Below are 21,733 nucleotides of genomic sequence, written 5' to 3'. Positions count from 1 at the left end.
TTAGCTATACAGCAGCCTATCAAGGGTTGCGAGATGGCTATGCACAGTGCGGCCCTACTAGCGGAGGAAAACCACGATCTACGCGCAGCCAACGAGAAGGAGAAACAGAAAAAGAAGCAATCTAGACATCAGATGACTCCTAATGAAGGACACAGTATACGGGAAGCTACGGATCTTATTCAGGCAAGAAATGAGCAAGGTAATGAGACTGCGGTTCATCCATTAGTTCTGCGCCATTACCTTTTGAACCACCAAAACGAGCGCCACTAGGGTGTTCAAATAGCTTTATTGTAGGGCATACTAGAGTTAGATGCCCTACACGTAATACTAGCGAGATCCAATGAAATAATACATTATTTTGGTTGGTTTAGATAGCTTCAAATTTGGACGCGTTGAATTCGAATGGGGGGTTGCGGCTCACCTGGGAATTACGTTAGTTAATCCTCCGCCAATTCCCTCAGGATGACCTAATACACTTTTGCAATTAGATGTTAAGCAGCCCCTGTAGACCTCCGTTCCTCATTCATCATCTAGGATCATTTCTTGCTTGTGCCACTACCAGATCCCACTCACTTCGAATGAGCTAATCCTCAAATGGTTTCCGATCCGAAATGAAAGCACTGTATCGCCTGTCAGTCCTCGATGCCCAGGGCAATATTTACATAGAATCCATGTGGACTTACTGTTCTTGATAAGCATGGACTTTGGGATTGCGCACTTCCCATTACAGCATTCTCGTCGGACAAGTTCTTGCTGTACCAGAGTGGATGGAAAGTTAATTCAGTCGTTGGGTTCACGGGTGGGAGAAGCGGCCGTCGCTGTCGTAGTTTGATTACATTAACATGAATACAAGATATCAAGTGCAAGCCAGGCAAACAGCAGATTCACTAGGCTCTAAGAGGTATGTTAGTAAACAACCCCAATAGGTACGGAGCAGTTACTTCTTCCACTTTAAGATCTATCGCAACTAGGTAAGGGGGTTCGCGCTATCGTGGTGGTACTCGAAGTAGGCAGATTACACCCTTGCCATCTTCAGGACCAAGCAATTCTCATCACGATCATTGAGTTTCTCAGTGCGTTTCCAGTGACAATCGCCTCTTCTAAATTGTCCATTGATTCTCTTTTGAATCCCACCATGGGTCATTGCAAGCGTTCCCGTGACCGCTCATGCTACCACGCCTCAGAAACCTGGGTTTCCCATTCGAAGTACAAATCGTTTGGATTCCACGCTCCTCCTAACGACCAATCAAACTACGCTGGCAGTTTACGAGTAGCTAAAAAATGTCCCATCTGGCCCATAGTCAGGACTGAAAGGGCCATAGTCAGAACTCACAGGACCAAAGGATCATGCAGAAGGGAGCCTTTCCATTGTCCACTTACCTCATGTCTCCAGAAGTTTTACAATTCCTGGGTGACGATGATGTCCGGAATATCCGGTCTGCTTTGCATGTGCCGTGGCAGGAGCATATTCTATCTCTCTCTGCCATCTCATCATAAAAATTTTGAGAGTCCAGATCTCCTCCATAGACTTCATTTTGACACTTTCCGAGAATGTAGATTAGTACGAATCGATTACGAGGCATATTGGTATCATTCAACGATGCAGATATCGTTTCTTCGATTTGATGCTGGAAATATGACAGTAAAGATTGGCACTCTGAGCGATAGTCGCGAGCGATTGAACATAATAAATGAAGATCTCTCGGGAATTGCCTGGCTGCAGGTGTTCCTCCCAGATGGATGAAATTAGCAAGGAACACCATGAATTTGAAGCAGCACATAGCAGTGGAACCGCTAGATTCTTCCAGCCACTTTAGTTCAGTGAATCTCCCAACACCGTTCGGAGTTTATTCAAGGTACGTTTCGGCCGGAATACCCTCGCAGTGGCAATGAATGCAGCCTACCAAACAGTGCACATGTCATACCACCTGGACTCGAATTGTGGCCATTTCGTTCCCCCGCGACAACAGATCGCAAGCTACTTTGCCATGTGGAGAAGATACGAGATACCAAGAGTTTTGAGACACGGCAAGTTTGGGTGTTGCAAACTCTTGTGACTGATGACGTCTTCACTCGGTCGTGACTCATTGTTTTGATGGACTTTTAGAGAAGAACCCTGGTCAGCGGTGACCTTCTCCTCATTTTACAGTATGCCCTGGCCGTCCACATTAGGAGATGAGACCTCTGCTGTTCAGCGAAAGACCCGTGGACTTTATAGGGATATTGAGCGATTTGTCGACATGCAGCACGTCGTGGATACCCAATTTCCGCGCGGCCAGTGACACTTCGGAGCCTGCCGATTATGTCTCATCTATGGTCACCAAGGAGGTATTTCGGATAGCAGGACCACTCGGTATCGGAGCGGACTCCGTATCGGCTTTGGCGTTTTTCATGGACAAAGGGTTAGCGTATATACCGGTGCTTCACAGCGGCTATGACCTGTGGCAAGCTAGCGCGTGTGCGACGCTAGATTTTTCCATCTGGGTTTTTACTCACAGCCTGAACCTTGAGTTGCATATAGCGGAACAAAAGTACCCTTGTTGCAGGACATGCGAGGACTTTTAGCGAGAGAAGAGTTTGGAATGGGGGCGGCGCTTTAGTGGCACATATGTCACAGCCGATCATTTTGCGGCCTGGTTCTGGAGGTGGGGCTTGCTTGTGATAAAGGATTGTGGCGTTCGCTTGGAGAGAGGGATCTCAGGTCTCGTGCAAAGCACTGAAGATGCATTGCAGGTGTATAAAGCGTATCACCATGGGTCCTGCACAGTTGCACGTGGCAAGATCATACCCCTGAGAGGGCATGTTCCCTGCCCTGAAGGTAAATGACCGTAGGCCTAGGTACTGATAGTGCAACTTACATAAGGCACTCCACAAACCTGGTGGTTCTTACAGCGCCGCGAGAAGAGAAAATGAATAAACACTCCGATCCATAAATATATGGGAATCTGTTAGGCTTTGTGGCCTATAGTATTTCGACTCCGACTACAAGGCCAAAGTTAACATTTAGCGACCACTGTAAGGAATTTTATAGGAAGTCTGCTGCATAAGTTGCAGTAGATGTTGATCAACAACAGTAGCAGACGAGGGGAAAGAATAGTATCAGATGGCTTTGTGAAGTAGGCACGCAGGGGAATCGACACGTAGATACGGCGGGTCATTAATCCGATCAACTCATGTGTAACAATATGAGTAGCTGTCCAATAATTCCAAGATGATCGTCATATTAACTTAGTCTCACGTCTTAATGGACGGCCCGTGTCCGTGTCTGTCCTCCACACTAGTCGATTTGACCCACCAGGCTCAGATATATTATGTCTACAGCTCTATCGCTGTAACCTTGTCGTGTCCCATGCTGATTTCAGGTTAGGCCCTACGTGGCTGTTCGTCATTGGCTTTGGCTCCCATTATTAACAAAGAATTGGTGGGTATGTAAGAATACAGAAAGGGCGAAGAGTCACATGAAGGAGCTCCTGAGGACAGAGTATCCGTGATGGTCTTATTGCAACACAAGCGAAAACCGGGGACCCCCACGAATCCTTCCGTGGCCCCCAAGTTTGAAGCAAGGCGCTGTCGGCTTCCTGTCGTGCCGCTAGGTTGATAGCAGTACGTCGTGTTCAAGAAACAAATGTGACGAAGAAATACCATCATTAAGCACAGGAAGAATGTTACATTCCGGTAAGCCAACAGAAACTTCATGACTGGACCCGAAGGACTATGACACGCCAAGATCTTCGCACTCCGGACAGATACGATGTCGCATAGCTTCTCTTGGCCTAGGCAACAATCTCGCTTTCCTGGCCTATCGTTATCCTTCATGCTCTCAGTGATTGACTACCCCGATCCGTTTAGGGCCTGGGGGTTCCAGGCTTGGCCCGTAATAGCCGGCCTGTTCTCCGAAACTGCTTGGCAACTGGCACCAAACATAAACACTATGGGATCTTGCGGCATTTTCTACTTCGGTGTTGCTTTCCTCTGAATCCCGCTTGTAAACCTTCACCGTCTAGGCCAATTACATGGTATCCCATATTGTTTTCAACAAAAAGATACAAGGTATTTTATGGGATGTGCATCGGGTAAGCAGCCAGAGATTGGGAGAAAGCGGCGAGCGTTCGCGACCACCAAAACTGTATGTGTACTACGTACTAGTAATCTACAAATCTATATGGAACCGAGCCTATGGGAACCGAGCCTACGGACTGGATCTCAGGGAAGAGGCCAGAATCCGATCATCTTCAGATGCGGGGTATCTGTTTCGGCTCAAGTTCGTAGAGAATAATAATATTCTGTGAGCCCCACCTTTATTCGTAATGTTGCAAGGAACTTTACTCAACTAGGAGATTGGTTATAAGCACTTATGCATACTTGATCCTGTTACCAGTGTAGTTTATGTGGACTTGGAGGGCTCTGGGCCTTCCCCGGTTTCCCCCTTCTTTATGCTATAATAGGCAGGCGGTGTGACTAAAGATAGTCATTGCGGGATCTCCGCCTCCTCAACTTCCCATTGTTTATATTATCAATCCATTCACTTCGTCTCCCCTCCATCAGTTCGTCCAGTTTATAGCAAATTTATCAAGCTGATCTGCAACTGAAAAATGAACCACGTTACGCCACAGGTTGAATCCGATGCTGGAGGTCGGAATCCGAGGCCGTTCCGACGCCACGCCTGTGACCGCTGTCGCAGTCAGAAGCTCCGCTGTGATCGGACGGCCCACCGGACGGATACGTCAATCGCGTGCGATCGCTGCGCTCGGAATCATTTGACCTGTGTCACCAGCGCTCCCATGCCTATGGGTCGACCACGCTCGCTGAATTCCAAACCTCGTTGCAGTCGCAAATCTAGCAAGACGTCCGATGAAATGCGATCCAACGACACCAGGACTGACTCTCCGACCCCGCCCTCCGGTACCAGCACCCAGCAATTGCCCGACCTCGTCATGGCCGGAATGGATGCGATGAATGAGCTACCAGAATTAGGCTTCGACCAGGGAGATATGGGCTATGATTTTGACTTTCCAAACATGAATGTATTCAAGACGTCTGCTTTCGCCGATCTGGCCATGGGCTCGCAGCCCGACGCAGTCGGCCCGACCGACTTCGCAGCCGTCAACCCTCAGGAGCAGAATATTGAACGATTGTGGAAGCTTCATAGCACACTCCTGGAACTCGTATATCGGATCGAAAGTCAGGTGACAGACCGAACCGACCCCTTCACAAATGGTTCCTCGCCCGACACGCACCCTTTCGGCGCGCGCTTGCCTGACGTTGTAAACACCCAGAGTGACCATCCAATGCACCAGATGCTGCGCTGTTCACAAACATTTCTCGAAATCATCCAATCCTTCGTCTCCTCCTATCGCGAGTCAGTCTGCAGCATTCCGACCCCAGATCGTGCTGCCACCGACTGGTCCCGGGATTCGGACGACGAGGACCTCATGTATCAAGACAATCATCGCCCAGCTTCAGCCCCAGCCCAGGACACCTCATCCTGGTTCACGCTACCTACCCTAGACAATCTGTCAACCGCATCCCCTCCCGGCTCCGGCACAGGGCGCAATGGAGCCCGGTTTCGAGGAGGCCAGGAGAAGAACAGCAGCAACAGCCACCCCGACAAGAAGCTCCAAAGACCGCAACCGGCCCTACCACCCGCCTGTCAGACCCAATTCCCCATCTGTCTAACCATCACGACCTGCCACATGCTGCTCATCCGCCTGCACCGCTGCGCTCTGACCGATCTGTATGCCTCCGTACGGTCCCTGGTCGCGCAATACACCCCTGCAGGCGATCTGACCGGCCCACTCGCCGTCCTGGACAATTTCTCGGGCTCCGCACCCTTCTCCAACGTGCACTTAGACGGGTCGACGTTGAAACTAGACGGAGTACTGCAGATCACGATAGTCTTGCAGCTGAGCTGCGATCTGCTCGAACGCATCGACCGCGGTGTGGAGATCCTGTTGACAGGTGCGGGGCATGTTCTTTCTGCTCCGGGGACGTATATGGCTGTTCTGGAGGCTCTGGCGCAGCAGGAGGCCCGCAGTGGGCGCGGACCTGCGATTCTGGACGGGACGGGTTCCACCGCGGGCCGTGCGGCTCGGTTGGCGCCGTTGCGGATGCTCGTTAGGGAGATCCGCAAGTGTATTAATAATACCTGTCTGTAATAATGGTGAGGAGGACGAGAGGATTTTCGGGGCTGAGATGGAAGGATTACCGAGCTTTCCTATGTTACTTCCCTAGAACATACATCTCGTAGATCCCCTTATTACTTAGAGTCCTGTGGTCATCATGCCTTTTGTTGTCGTTCGGCAAACATCGGTCATGTAACATTCACCTGGTACATGTAATTTTCAACAATGTGTATCTGTTGAAACATACCACGCTCCACGCGGCTGAGAGATTTCTGGTGCTGTCCCGAATAGAGCTGGTCGTGGGTTAAATATAGGCTGATCCATAACCTATTCAACCAACCCTCATATCCATGAGGGTTGGATTATGGATAATGGATATATCCATACTACCTGGTCAGGTGACCCCTACTATTCTAATTATAGATATTATATATGACCTATTATATAATCTAAAATAGGCTTAATTAAGGTGGTACGGGGGACCTCCAAGATTTAGTTAAAAGTGGTGCGGAGATATATGTGTCGAACCAGCACCATCGTAATCCTTAAAATTAAAAATCTAAAATCTACCATAACACCATTTTCTTAGTTAAACCAATATTTGTATTTCATATATAGATAGAAGCGATTATTCTCTATCCATCTACATCAGAATATAAGCCTATCTTGGCCTAGATAAGATTAGATAAGCTTATCAGGTGTAAGAGGCTCAAGCATCCAATGGGTTATCCATATCCAAATGGGTTGGGTACGGATTTTGCGGATTTGGTCAGCCAGTCCCATTCCAAGCGACAAGCATCTATCGCTTCACAGTATCTGTCTATCATGTGCCTTTCTATCGCGAGTACAGTATTTATCCAACAAGATCTCTAAACACACCAAAACCAAAATGAAAAACCAACATCTTCAACAATCAACAAGAAAAAAGGAATCAAAAACATCAAGAAGGCAAAACAAAAGGCAAGAAAATCGGTTGCTGCTGCCCCGCCAACAATTTAAGATACTCCCCGACCATGGGACTCATTCCCGTCTGTACCGCCTGTTGGATCCAGTCCGCTAGCCCTAATGTCCGGATCTCCTCCCCTGTCTCTTTTGCCAAATGATCCTTGAACCCTTCCACAGGCACCACCACGTCCCCAGCATGATGATGAAACTTTGCTAGTTCTCCTTTTGCTTGGTCGCCATCTCCGTCGTGACTGTCAGACCTCACCAGCGCGAGAATCCGCCTCGCCACGTTTTCGACATCCACAAAATCAAGCCATCCCGCCAAAAGGCTCGTTAACACAGGAACAGCTCTCATCGCCCGCGAGAAACGCACCACATTCGGAAAAATATCCTGCGCCGGTGCTTCGGGGCCCGTGATGGCCGTCGGTCGGTGGATGTGCACCTCCACGCCCCATCGCTGACTTGCCTGCTCGAGATACATCTCGCTCACCCATTTACTGGCTGCGTAGCCTCCACTGCCGTCGTTGGTAGGTGGGGGGAAGGCTGCGACGGAGGTAGCGGGGAATCCTGTGCTAGTTTTTGATGGTGGCGCGAATTGGATCACGCTGGCTGTCGAGATGAAGTGCAGCGCTAGGTGGTGAGCGCGGGCCTGGTGCGCTAGCCATTTTGTGGAGGCGACGTTGACGGAGTGCATGACCGGGTAGGTTTTCAGGAAATGCACGTCCGCGCCGTTGTGGATAATTATGTCTGCTGACGCGAAGATGCGGTCGCTGGTTTCGGGATCGAGGCCGCATAGAGGGAGGGCGAGGTCGCCTGAGTGGATGGTCACTCGCGATAGGGAGTCCGCGGGGGTGCTTGCTAGCGGACGAGAGGGGTTTCGGACGGCGATGCAGTGGACCATTTTTATGGTGGGGTCTGCGAGGAGTTGTTGAAGGAGGACTTGGCCGAGGAAGCCTGTTGCGCCTGTGAGGATGATGGTTTGACCTTGGCGATTACGGCGTGCTTTGGGTTGTGAAGGTTGGGTTGCTATGGGGTCTGCGTCGAGAGCGATTTCTTGGGCCCAGTCGATCCTGTCCCAGGTTTTGTCGGTGGCGTCGGGGTCAGTGATATACGCGGCCATCTTGGCTAGAGTTGTCCGCTCGAATAAGTCGACCAGCACGATTTTCCGACCAAAGGCTCGGGTGATGGATCGTTGGAGTTTCACCAGGAGCATCGAGTTTCCCCCCACGTGGAAGAAGTCCGACTTGGGGCCGATTTGATGCAGCTGGACTACTGCGGGGGGTAGGACCTCTTCCCATAGCGTTCGGAGATGTGCCTCTGCTTCGGTGAGACTGGATTCAATGTCTGGGGTGTTGATGGGAGGCGTGACATGATAGGGCATGGTCTCGATCGCGCGTCGGTCTACCTTGCCATGTGAGTTGACGGGCAACGAGTCGGCAATAATAACCGCTGCTGGCCACATGTACTGGGGCAAAGGTAAGCGCGGCGTGAGAGCATCCACGAACGCTCGTTGCTCCTCCGAACTCAACTGCTGTTGCTGTTTGCGATGGAACACCACATGCGCTAAGAGGTACTGGGCGTCAGCGTCTCCTCGAACCGTCACGACGACCGTCGTTAGCCGTCCTTGCGCCGCCTCAAGCAGTGCGCATTCGATATCGTTCAGGTCCATGCGCAGACCTCGGAGTTTTATCTCCGTGTCACCACCAATCCGGCCTTCGAAATCCAAGATACCATCTGGTCGCAACCTGCCGCGGTCACCGGTGCGATACCCTCGCAAATCCCTTTCCCTGACATTCAGGGAGCTGGATCGCGGAAGCGTGAACCGAACGAATTTCTCACGGGTCAAGTCCTCGTTGTTCAGGTATCCGAGCGCAATTCCAGGGCCGGTAATGAGGATTTCGCCGGGCACCCCAACTGGCACCGGCTTCAGATTTCGATCCACTACAAAAGCCGAGTAATTCACATTGACAGGGCCCAGAGGCACGGGTTTATTGGAAAGTGAACGGTAGTCGACCTCGAACGAGTGCGAAAATATACTCACCTCCGTCGGTCCGTACACGTTCTGTAATTGCAAATCCTGCTTGTCCAGCGTCCGGAGCTCGTGCTTGAGGTTGTCGCTGATTTTCTCACCGCCCGAAAACAGAACTTGCCATTTGGACGCGGCAAGGGCGGACGCTTGCTGGGGCAGGGAGTTGGCGAGTTGCAACCAGCTTTCGTACTCCGAGGGAGTTGCCATGGAATGGGTCAGTCCATGCTCCAGAATCCGACCAAGGATCGCGGCTGGGTCGCCACGGTATTCCCTTCGGAGTAGAAACAGGCGACCTCCGTTGCATAGGGCCATGAATGCTTGCGCAACGGACATGTCGAACGTTAGCGCACTCTGCTGAAGCATAGCCATCTCTGGTCCGAGCGCGAACATCTGGCTTGATGTTTCGATCTTATGGGCAAATGCCGAATGGGGGAGGATTACTCCCTTGGGTTGGCCTGTGGAACCACTTGTGTACAGGATGAACATGGCGGAATCTGCCTTTGATCGATTCGCGACCGTGGTTTGGTTCGTCATCTTCGCCCCGGCAACGTCGATGGTGATCACGTCGGGCTGTCCTGCTAGCAGCTCAGGGACATCCTTTGCGGTGGCTGAGTGAAAGAGAACGGCCTCCGGCTTGCAGCTTTGGGCGACCCGCTGGAGTCGAGGGAGTGAAAGCTTAGGATCAAACGGAACATATACCGCTCCTATCAGGAGGACAGCCAACATACAGCAGACCCAGTCGATGGTAGGCTGTTGGAACACAGCCACTTTCCAACCCGGGACTACACCGTGACTCAACAGAAGCGCGGCGATGGCGTGCACGCGCATAGACATCTCTGCGTATGTCACAGACAGCGAACCATCCTCGAGTGCGGGTCGTTGGGGGAAGCGAGCTACCATTTCGCCAACGCGGTCTACCAGAGTGCCTTTCCACTGTAGCGCATATTTCGGGCCCTGTGACAACACCATAGCTTTATCAACATCCTCAGCCGCGTACGGCTGCGGTTCATCCAGCCGGGTTTCCGGATCCTCGCTGAAGGCGCTCAGCAGCTGCTTGAAGCTGGCCGCTAGGACCTCGGTCTGCTCCGCCGAGTACAGATAATTCTGCGTCATAAACATGATCGTGGCCTCGGACTGCGCGTTCTCGATCACATCCAAGCTAATGTCGTACCCCGTTTTCCCAATTTCATATTTATCGCCTTCGAGACGACAATTACCGAACGGCAGACTCTCTTGCGCGCCTTGACGATAGTTCACCAATGCCTGGAATAGGGGAGTGTATGATGATGATCGGGTGATCTGCAGCTCATTGTATAGTACGTCGATGGGGGCTTTGGAATGCGCCAGGGCCGACTGCGCTTGGGTACGTGCCTCTTCTAGGGCCTGCGCGAATCGATCCTGACCATCTCCGCGCAAACGGACTGGTAGAAGATTCAAGTAGAAGCCCACACTGTCGGGTGCGCCGCTGAGATGGTTTCTGTTGCCGTCGGCCACCCCGATGACGAGGTCGTGACTCCCTGAGAAGCGGTATAGCAAAGCCTTGAACACGGACAGATAGAAATGGAACGAGGTCGCTCGATGTGTGCGTGCGACCTGCTTGATCTTCGCTCCGAGAGACCGTGGGACCTTGAAGTCTACGCGATGATGCGCATATTGCAGCATTGGCTGGCGGGTCGACCGTGTGGAGACAGATAAGATAGGGAGAACATCAGGCATATCGCGCAGCTCATTGCGCCAGTACTCAATGTCGGATTGAACGGCGTTGCTCTCTACCTGCTGGTACTGCCAGGTAGAGAATTGGTGATATTGAAGTGGTTCGGGCCCCAGCGCCCTTCCGTTGTAGACCGCTTCGAGGTCTTTGAAAACCACCTGCAGACTAATCCCATCCATGTTGATGTGGTGGTATCCGATAAGAAGGTAGTAGGACTGAGAGGGCCCCGACAACAACATGATGCGCATACTCTCACCCATGGCGAGGCTGTATTCGTGCGCGTGCATGAGATGGAATTGTTCCACAGCTTCATCGTAGTTTCGGACGGAGCCCCTCTCCAATTCCAACGTCGATTCGGGCAGAATGCCTTGCCATGTTTCGCCCTCCCCTCCCTCGAAGAAGCAAGTCCGCAAGGCGGTATGTCTGTTGCCAAGTGCATGGACAGCCCGCGCCAGGGCGTCCGTAGCGGGAGCTCCGCTGATTCGGATCAAGCAGGTGATGTTGAATGTCGTCCTGTCTCGGAGGTACTTGGACAAGAACCAGAATCGACGTTGTCCATAGGACATTGGCTCGCGTCGCACGACAGGCGGTGGCTCAGTCTTGGTAGTGTCCGGCTCGCTGGTGGCTGTGGACGGAATGGAACCGTTTAAAGGAGTAGATACCGCCTCCTCGGCTTCGGAGCTGTCTGTGGAGTGAATAGATGCAGTCTCCTCTTCGATCTGCTTGGAAGTTTCCTCAACATGCTTCGAAGCTTCGTCAACCTGCTCCGAGGCTTTGTCGAGCCGCTCATTAGTGCTCCCCTCCACGGTTGCAGGCTGGAGCTGCTTGACCGCGTAGGCGATCAAATCGGTGATTGCAGTCCCTCCCATAATCTTCAGCACAGGCATATCCACCCGTAGCTCACGCAGCCACCACGACCGAATGTCTACCGCCACAAGGGAGTCAACCCCGAGCTCATCCACACCTTGACCAAGCAATCTGGCACGGGCCGGCGCATCCTCAAGTTCCGGCAAAGACAGAGCCATTACAAGTTTATGCAAAAAGGCATCCTCCACAATCTGCCGAATCTCAGCCTCGTCAGCCGCCTCCGCCACACGCGTCGTAAGAGCAACCATTGACTGCGCCTGTCCCTGGGCGGAAGATGGGACCGACTCAGTCGGCAGAATACAGTGGGAGAAGCGAGGATTCTGCGCCCACTGCACGGTTTTCAACTGATCACGGCGACAAAGCCGGATGCCCGCCAACACCTGCGGGTTCTCCAGCGCGTTGTCCGGCCGGCCGGCCAGAATGGCCTCGGCGAAGCTCTGGTGGAAGTCGTACTCGGACATCCAGAGATAGCCGTAGTCGCGAAGTTGGACCTGCAGGGCGTAGCTACGGTCGCGCACCAGTACGCCCACGCCCATCATGGCCCCAATATCGATTACCGAGCCCACCAGTCCCCGCTCTTTGCGTTGCGCCGCAAGCCCTGCCATGAACATGTTGGCCGCTGTGTAGTTGGCTTGTCCGCTGTTGCCGCAGGCACCCGTTAGAGAGGATAGCATGATGAAGAAGTCGAGAGGGTGACGTGCTGTGAAGATGGAATCGAGGTATCGGCTGCCGTCGATCTTGGGGCGCAGCACTGTAAGCATCTTCTCGACATCCATGTCGTAGATGGAGGAGTCCCGAAGTACCATGGCTCCATTGACTACGCCGGCGATGGGCGGGGCTGTCTTCTTCAGTTGCTCGTATAGGGTCTGTACCGATTTGCGGTCCGTGATGTCACTAGATTCTGGTTTTTAGTGCCTCTCTGGGATGGTTCACGGGAATGGGAGGTTCTCTAACCTGGCAATTACAGTGACCTCTGCTCCCTCCCGATGGAGGGATTGTATCCACCTCTCATCTACCTTGGGACTCCGACTGGTGATGACTAGGTGTCGAGCTCCCAGTCGGACCATCCACTCACAAAGCGACAGTCCCAACCCACCGGTAAGCCCTACGAGCAAATAAGTCCGATCGGCATGGAATAAAGGCTGTGCTTCAGCGGAGTCCAGCTGGGCCACGACCGATTGTGCCTGCCAGTCGATAAGGGCATAAGGAGAATCGAGGGTCTGCGGCAGCTCCGCGAGATTAACAAGATGCCCAGAAGATGGAGTAGAATCGCCAGCCTCGTCGACGCGGAACTGCTCGTACGCTTGCTGGAGTGCTTCCACGCCGTTGTTGTCGGGAAGAGTACAGGCTCCTGCGCCTCGCACACGTTGCATCTCAATCAGCCTGCAATCATACATGGCCGAGAGACGACGGGCTGCAGAGTCATGTTGGGGCGATTGTGAGAAATCGAGAACGATTGATGGTCGAATGGGGATTGATGCCCTCAACTCTCGATCACTGGCTCTGCGATGAAGAACGACGTCGTCTGGATAACTGCTCTTCGCGTGCGTGGCCCAGGCTATGTTGTATCCCCGAGCCCGAGCAAGGCTGGAGAGAACGGTTCGGGAACTGGGATCGACATCGAAAGCAACGACGCTGCTCTTGGGAACAGCGTTCCGCAAGCAGCTTTGGATGAGCACGTGGGTTGTCAAATACTCAGTTAGAACGAGGTCAGCGGGGGTGACCTCCCGGTTCTTATCTCCATGGAAAACGCACAGCCCTTTCTCCACACCGACCTGACTGGCTAGTCTGGGAGCCATTGCGAAGAGCGTCCTGTCCGACGCCTTGCAGCGTCCAAAGACAAGGTACCGAGCCTTGCCAGACGCTAGAGTGAGCGGTTGCGCGGTTGAATAAATCACGCTGACCAGCACCGTATTATCCGCTGGCGACAACTGAAGCGCGTGGTCGAGGTGAATAGTAGTTTCGCCCGACGCGGCTCTCTGCAGGCAGATTAGAGTCTCCGAAGGATTGACAGACTGGGTGACTAGTCGTCTTGACGCATTGTACCGATCGTTCTGAACTTTGTGTGGAATAACCCGAGGAATGTATATCTTGCCCTTCTTGATCAGGAGCTCAGGCTCGTTCGACCAGAGCACAGACGAAACACTGGCCGAATCTTGTCCCTCAATACCAAAGAGACAGAGACGCAAAGCATGCTCTGCGATAACTCGCGCGTCTGCTGCCTCGATGTCATTCCCGATATCCAAGAATTGGAGATTCACATGCGGCATTTCGAGCCTCGCAGTCCGTCCAAAGCCAACAGTAGCGTTACAGTATGGCTCGCTGCTACGCGCCCCTCGGAGTAGCCAAAGGATGTTCTGCGACCGGTCGAAAAGCGTCTTCAATGCGTTCCATATATCTTCTCGCAGATTCTTGAAGGCGGGACTATCCAAATCACTGAGGCAGATGATTGTGCTGAGGGCGTTAATTGGGTTATCGGCCAAGTCATTCAAAGAGTCGCGTCTCGTAATTCGGGAGCATTTGGGAGATAAATGGACCGACAGATCCTCGATCAGCCTGAGCGTGGACATGCTCGTACCTCCCACTAGAACGACTTCCGAGAGGTCCAAGTCGGATGAGGTGCTGAGCAGCGGTTGGCGCAAGAGCTCGACTCGCTCGTTCGTCGCCTGACTGACAATGATGCTCAAAGGCTGACCTGCAGACGAAGGGTAAAGCGCGTCTATGCCAGCGAACCCGTGTTGTTGAAGCTGACGATGCCATTCTGGAACTGTCAGCGGCATCGTTTTGGCAATGTCACTGTAGAGATCAAAGCGGGCCACTTCTCCCACGGTCTGAAGGAAAAGATAGCCTCCTGGGCGGACCAGGCGCCTAGAGGCCTTGAGAATATCATCAACGGGGGAATCACTCAGTACCAAAGTGGCTATAATCAGGTCGGACTGGTTGGCTGCGAAACCTTGCTCCTCGACTTCCCGTTTGAAGTCTATCGCTGAGATGCTCATTCGTGCCTTCAAGGGCATGAGCTCCTTGAAAACTTCCATGCGAGACTTTGGCGAGGCGAGGGTATAAGATGAAAACCCCGGGTTGATGTCTTGCAAGATTGATGAGGTCAAGCTCAGGTTGCTCGCGTCTGACTGGAAGTTAGTTTACTATCCTGTGTCGTGCATCATCTTCGGGCCAGTGATAGACTTACTGAGCTCAACAATATCCATTGCTGGATACCGATGCGACAGACGACGAAGCAACCGGCCCAGCTGATTGTTGGAGCTAGCCACCCCCAAGCCTTGCTGAAAGTATTGGGAAAGAAGATCGGTTTCCCAGAGTTTCTGCACATGGCTAGCTGTAGGTTCCTGGTCGCCCTGGGACAGGAAGTTTACGGTGTCAGTCAAGATAGTTAGATCGATATTCCCTGGGTCGGACCAATCGGGTTGTTCAGCAGCAGCGGAGTGTCCTCCCTCAGCCGTGGTAGAGCCATCCTCCTGTGACTCAGCAAGTGCAAGAAGATGGCCCTTGATTCTGGCGACACCAGCAGCATATTCATCGAGGCTAGCGATGTCGAACAGATGCTTGTTCGCGGCTGCAATGATTTCCCTCCCCTTCTTCTCGTCCTCAACAGAGGGCGGCGAAGAGGCCAGGTCTGGATCATTAAGATCAGCATTCTCCCAGATTTCACTCGCGAAGAGTGCCCTGTCGTCCGCAGCCGTAGGTGGTACGACTGGAACGACAGTGATCTGCTCGACTCGAATAGCGGCAGGTTCATTAGCTGTGCGCGACAACGTGATGTCTCCATTTATAGAGGCCTTCAAGCCTTCCTCGGACTCGGTGTGGAAATGAAACTTCTTCTCGGAGGTCGCACACAATGCCGGATTTACCTGCACCCGTTTGATGCTTGTCGGGACGTGAAGCGACGAAAGACGGCCATCCCCCGGCCAGCTGTAGGCTAGAAACACTGACTGGAAAGAGGCGTCCAACATAGCAGGGTGAACAAGCACGCCGGTAAGTCTTTCAGCATCAGATGCAGGCTGATAAACAACACCGGTGCTGAGATTGAGGTATCGTGCCAAGTTATCTAGTGCTTTGAAGGGCCCCATGTAATCATAACCGAGCTCTTTCAACCCGTCATAGAACCTTTCCCCATCGACCTGAATAACATCCTCAAACACTTGGCGTGCACAAGGGAGGGAGTCTTCGTGAGGAGTGCCCAATGTGACACAGACGCGACCATGTGCTGCCATGACGAGAGACTTGGATCCCCGGCCAGCAGTAGTGTGACAGTTGAACGTGGCAGTCAAGAGTCCATCAGAGCCTTCTTGCGATCCACGCGCGATGTTTACAAGTGTCACGACAACATCCGCTCCAGCATCGTCCTCATCGAATGTGATCGGCCGATCGATGATGAGGTCAAGGACCTCTATCAGGGATATGCTATGTTCGGGGCCCACGACTGACTTACTTGCTTCAATTGCCATCGAAATGTACCCTGAAGCCGGGAAAATAGTTTGTCCCTGCAGGGAATGTCCCCGCAGCCAAGGAATCTCCTTAAGGGATAGGATATTCCGCCATTGAACATGATCCGGGTTGCTTGTTTGAGGATTTCCCAGCAGGGGGTGTGGGAAAGAGTCGCGAAACAGTTCATCATGTATAACACGGGATTCATGCCAGAAAGGCCGACTATGATCCCAGGGGTAGGACGGCAAATTTCGTACCAACAAGTATCTTTCATCGGTATCTGAAAAGGCCGCTTGCAGTGTGGGAAGCTTCAGTGCATCACGTCCAAACCGAGCCCAAATGAAACTCATAGCATCGGCAAACGCTTTTGTGTCATGGGAATTGCGCTGTAGCAACCCTGTATAGGGAAGCTCCCGTTTGAGCGCGTCCTGGATAGTCGCAGTTGCAGGTCCCTTCAGCGCTGGATGCGGGCCCAGCTCGAGAACCAGATCATAAGAACCATCAGACTGCTGGATTGCCGTGGTGACTGCCTGTGAGAATAACACTGGACGGCACATATTCTCGACCCAATATTGTCCCTCGAGGCCTTCAGCGCTCGTGATTAGATTCCCATCATACACACTCGAGTACCACGAGCAGCGAGGCTCTTTCACCTGGATGCGTAAGGCCTCCAAGGAACTCCCATACGGGCGTGCACAAGGGCGCATATGATGAGAGTGATAGGCCTTGTCGACAATTAATGGGCGCGCGAACTTCTTCTCATCCTGGAAGACAAGGTATGCGTGGTTGACAGCATCCTTATCGCCCGACAATGTCACGCTCGCCGCGGAGTTGCTAGCAGCGACCGTCAATCTGCCGGCAAAGGTAGGCAACTCGCACAGCTCTTGGGCGTCTTCCATAGATGTCCCGGCTGCAAGCATACCTCCCGGCTCTCCCTGTTGGCCGCCTGCCTGCGCTGTGTGCAATCCGCGATAGTACGCGATCCACATGGCCGCCTCGCCCGAGATACACTCGGCGGCATATGCTGCTCCGATCTCGCCAGATGAGTGACCGACAACCGCGGAGAACTCAATCCCTGCCGCTTTCAAGCAGTCCACAAGAAGGATCTGGACTGCGGTACACAACGGCTGGGATAGACGTGCTTCTCCAACTTTGGCGGCAGGAGATAGCATTTCCTCTTTAAGCGACCACGTCGGACGATCCTCCTCAGGTAGACGAGATAAAGCTTTTTCTAACCCGTCCACGCGACGCTCTAGCCAAGGGGAGCTTCTGATAAGTTCGCGTCCCATCGCGGGCCACTGGGCTCCTTGTCCGGTAAAGATGCCTAGAACGCGTGGCTGTGCCTGGCCGATACTGACAGGCTTCACGACTGGAGACTGACTGCCCGTCCGAATCTTATCCGCGTTGACAAGGAGGCTATTAGCTAGATCTGAGGCATTGGTTCCAGAACAGGCAGCTCGGGTTGGCCACAAGCTCCGACGCATGTACAGTGTCCACGCGAGATCCGCAAGATCGGTATCGGGGTGCTGTCGAAGATGAGTGGCAACCCTTTCCATCAAGTCGGCCAGAGCCGATTCGGACTGTGCCGAGAAGACAAAGGGCATGATAATAGAGTCACTGCGTCTCGGGCGCTCCTGGTCAAGGTTTGAATAGCTCTCCAAGACGGCGTGGGCGTTCGTTCCACCGAACCCAAAACTGTTCACGCTGGCTCGACGAACTGAGCCTGAGTGGGCTGGCCACGGCTGCAGCTCAGTCGGAATACGCAGACGCGTCCAATACGGCTCAATCTCGGGGTTCAAGCTGCGGAAATGCATGTTGGGAGGGATCTGAGCATTTTGAAGTGCCAAGGAAGCTTTGAAGAGACCTGCCAAACCGGCAGTACCCTCCGTGTGTCCGATGATCGTCTTGATGGAGCCAACCATCAGGTTGGCATGATTGTCTTCGTCTGCTTCCGGTCCAAAGAAGGCATTAAAGATAGCCCTCGCCTCTTGCGGGTCTCCTGCCTTGGTGCCCGTGCCATGAGCTTCGAAGAATTGCGGCCGGTCTTTGAGGAGATCCAAGCCACCGGCTTTGTATGTCTTGCGTATCAATTCGGCTTGAGCGTCACTGCTGGGCATGGTGATACCTTTCGTACGCCCATCCTGGTTGACGCCCGTGGCCCTGATCACACATTCAATACTGTCACCATCCTCCAATGCCGTTGAAAGCTTCTTCATAACGATCGCAGCGACACCATCACCACGGGCGTAACCATTCGCACGATCATCCCACATGCGAGATCGACCGTCGGGTGAGAGCATTTTCAGCTTGCTTTCAGCAATGTACGGCTCAGGTCCGAGGAGAAGATTAGAACCAGCAGCAACGGCAACACGTGACTCGCCTGCCCGGAGAGCCTGGATTGCCTGGTGAACGGCGACCAAACTGGATGAACATGCGGTGTCGATTGTCCAGGAAGGGCCATGCCAGTCAAATGCATAAGAGACTCGATTCGCCAATATTGCTCGGGAGGTTCCAGTGGCAAAATAAGTCGGAAGCGTATCCATATCGCGAGTAAGAATGTCATTGTAGTCTGCGCACATCTGGCCCACAATGATAGCGGTGTTCGATCCCCTGAGGTTCTCTACGGGCAGGCCCCCGGATTCTAGAGCTTCGTAAACAACCTCAAGTAGGAGCCTCTGTTGGGGATCGATAGCCGCCGCTTCATTGGCGCTAATCTGGAAGAAACTGGCGTCAAAGGTCCGTACATCCTCCGTCAATGTATACGCATGTCGAACGTTGCTGGAGCCATGGTGCAATCCGTCTGGATGATAGAAACCAGCTGCGTTGTAGCGATCAGCTGGGATCTCGCGCAGGACGTCGCGGGGCTTTGATAGTAGTTCCCAGAGCTTGGCGGGTGAATCTGCCTGCCCGGGGAATCGGCAGCCACTGCCAATGATTGCGATAGGCTCATTAGACATGTTGTCGAATCCTGAACAAGCTTTGCTAATTGACTTGTTCTTGTTGACATTCTCTCTTCCTAGAGCCCAAACGGCCATCATCCTTTATATTACGGCACCCTCGTTGAAACATCTCGTGTTCGGGTAAGCAAAAGCCGGATTGATCGAGTATCTTTCCGATATCTGGCTGAATGGATTAGGTGTGCTGATACAGTAAGCCGGATGGTGAAGTCCAAGGTGTGTTGTCCGATGAGTGTGAATGTTGAGTGTGAATGTGAGTCTGAGCGATTGAAACTGGACGTTGATGCCTGAGGCAGCGAATTCGGGGACATTTGCAACCATCGACTATCGGACTCGGAATCTACAAGTCTGCGAAATATCTCCGAACAACTCAAAAAGACCGTGGAGATGGATTTCTCGCAACTTTTACTCTGCTTCGCTTTTCCTGAGTCGCAAAGGATTCAAATCTCCTATCCTTACGTACTCCGACTTGTGATTCACCGACAAACGCGATGGAAACCAGGAACAGTCCTCCCGAGTCGGTTGATACACCACCAGCCGAGGTCGCGGATGTTGCGTCGAAGTTGACCTTCAAACATGATCTTCGTTTTTGGTTGGTCTTCGTTGCGCTGTGTGTGACTTCCTTGCTGGCTGCTCTCGAAGGAACTGTCACGTCCACTGCTCTTCCTACCATTGTCGCCGACCTTCACATTGGCGACAATTACCCATGGGTATCCAACGCCTACTTTTTGACTACGTACGTGAAATACCTTCATTGCGCAAGCTTGCCGTTGAGTACAGAGTCTAATGTGCTTGACGTTACATAGGGCAGCCTTTCAACCCCTCTACGGACAACTCTCCAATGTCCTCGGTCGCCGGTATCCCATGATTTTCTCTGTCGTCCTCTTCATTCTCGGCAGTGGTATTTGCGGAGGTGCCTCGAGCGCGGCCATGCTCATTGCTGGTCGTGCGGTTCAAGGCGTTGGAGGAGGCGGAATCAACATGCTCATCGATCTTATCATCTGTGACCTAGTCCCCCTGACTCAGCGAGGCGCATACATTGGGCTGCTGTTTGTCGTCTTCGCCATCGGCACATCACTGGGCCCATTCATTGGCGGTGCCATTGTCAACCACACCACCTGGCGATGGGTCTTCTACCTCAATCTTCCGATCGGAGGAGTGGGACTGGTTCTACTGATCCTCTTCCTGCGAGTTAACTATAACCGCGACATGTCCATTGGGAAGAAGCTGAAGCGCTTGGATTACCTCGGAAACTTGCTGCTGATTGGCGCCATTGTCTCTATTCTGATTGCGCTCAGTTGGGGCGGCACTCGTTATCCCTGGTCCTCAGGCCACGTCCTCGGACCTCTAATTATCGGTCTACTTGGAATTCCAGCATTTGTTCTCTTCCAAGCAAGTCCGCTTGTCAAGGAGCCGACCACTCCGTTGCGACTGTTCAGCAACCGTACTTCCATCATAGCGTTCTTCAACACCTTCATGCACGGCCTCCTCAGCTTCTGGATCCTATACATGCTTCCGGTCTATTTCCAGGCCGTCCTGCAATCCTCCCCCGAGCGCTCCGGTGTACAACTTCTCCCCACCGTGATCTCCATGATCCCTGTCGCCGGAGTATCGGGCGCGATTCTCTCCAAGACAAGCAACTACAGAATGCTCCACATCGTCGGCTTTGCCCTCCTCACCATCGGGCTCGGCACTTTCACGGTGCTAGGCCCCCACTCCTCCACAGCAGCCTGGACGCTGACGCAGATGGTCGCTGCGTTCGGCGCCGGAACTATTATGCCCGTCCTTCTACCCGCGGTCCAGGCCGGGCTCGAGGAGAAAGACACGGCGACTTCCACGGCACTATGGGCATTTGTCCGCAGCTTCGGCATTATTTGGGGTCTGTCCGTGCCCGCAGCCATCTTCAACAATCAATTCGACAAGTTTGCCTCGTCGATCAGCGACAGCTCAGTACGTGACATGCTTACCGGGGGTAAGGCATATTCTTACGCCTCGAGTGCAACCATCAATGCGCTCCCAGCCCAAGTGCGTGCCGAGACCATCGACGTGTATTCCCGCAGTCTACGGGTGGTGTGGCAGGTCTCCATCGGTTTTTCGGGGTTGTCATTTCTGCTCTGCTTCTTGGAGAAGAACATAAAGTTGCGGTCGCATTTGGAAACGGATTACGGGCTGAAAGAAAAGGAAGCAAAGGAGGGTTCGGATGGAACTTCGCCGCCTGCATGAATCGCGCGTTGAAGATAACCGTGTGGTCACAGAGGCCTTACAGTCGACATGAGAGATGTCCTTGAATTTGCATGTTAGTATTTCGCTGGCGCCCCTGTAACGAAGACTATGGCACTCCTGTGGGCGATTAGCGAGACAAGAATGTTTTAGTATTTAAGGGATGGGTAACTATATGATGGCCCTGATTCAACACTTTAAGATAGAGAGATAGTGCCTGGTTTATCAGAATTCTGATCACTGACAACTTAACGATATTAAGCTCGTATTTCACATATCAAGATCTGAATTTCGTTTTCATTCTGCTCGTAAACATGCCCGTCCTGCATTGTATCCCTACTGCTGCCTCTAACCATGTATGTCTTCAGTACTCCGCTTAACATCCCACTGTTCATCCAAGAACTGAAACAACCTCTGCTGAAGAAGACGCCACGCA

At 52.7% G+C, this 21,733-nt stretch overlaps 3 protein-coding genes across 3 annotated transcripts; 2 read left to right on the top strand and 1 right to left on the bottom strand.

The window, feature by feature from the left end:
* Positions 1–4,592: 4,592 nt before the first annotated feature.
* On the top strand, positions 4,593–6,155 carry Aud_002648 (Zn(II)2Cys6 transcription factor domain-containing protein; the record flags this gene model as incomplete). Its single annotated transcript, XM_043287611.1, has 1 exon — positions 4,593–6,155. One exon carries the CDS (start codon positions 4,593–4,595, stop codon positions 6,153–6,155), a length of 1,563 nt encoding a protein of 520 aa, XP_043143546.1.
* Positions 6,156–7,062: 907 nt separating this feature from the next.
* Aud_002647 (putative Hybrid PKS-NRPS biosynthetic cluster) lies at positions 7,063–19,077 on the bottom strand (the record flags this gene model as incomplete). Its single annotated transcript, XM_043287610.1, has 3 exons — positions 7,063–12,568; positions 12,629–14,801; positions 14,865–19,077. 3 exons carry the CDS (start codon positions 19,075–19,077, stop codon positions 7,063–7,065), a joined length of 11,892 nt encoding a protein of 3,963 aa, XP_043143545.1.
* Positions 19,078–19,568: 491 nt separating this feature from the next.
* Positions 19,569–21,300, top strand: Aud_002646 (MDR family MFS transporter; the record flags this gene model as incomplete). The annotated part of the gene is made up of 2 exons (XM_043287609.1): positions 19,569–19,813; positions 19,884–21,300. The coding sequence occupies 2 exons, from the start codon at positions 19,569–19,571 to the stop codon at positions 21,298–21,300; spliced, it is 1,662 nt and encodes a 553-aa protein (XP_043143544.1).
* Between the last annotated feature and the right edge of the window lie 433 nt (positions 21,301–21,733).

This window comes from Aspergillus udagawae (assembly GCF_001078395.1).
Source record: "Aspergillus udagawae IFM 46973 DNA, scaffold_2, whole genome shotgun sequence".
Taxonomy (NCBI): Eukaryota; Fungi; Ascomycota; class Eurotiomycetes; order Eurotiales; family Aspergillaceae; genus Aspergillus; species Aspergillus udagawae.
This window is presented reverse-complemented; position numbering and strand designations above follow the sequence as displayed.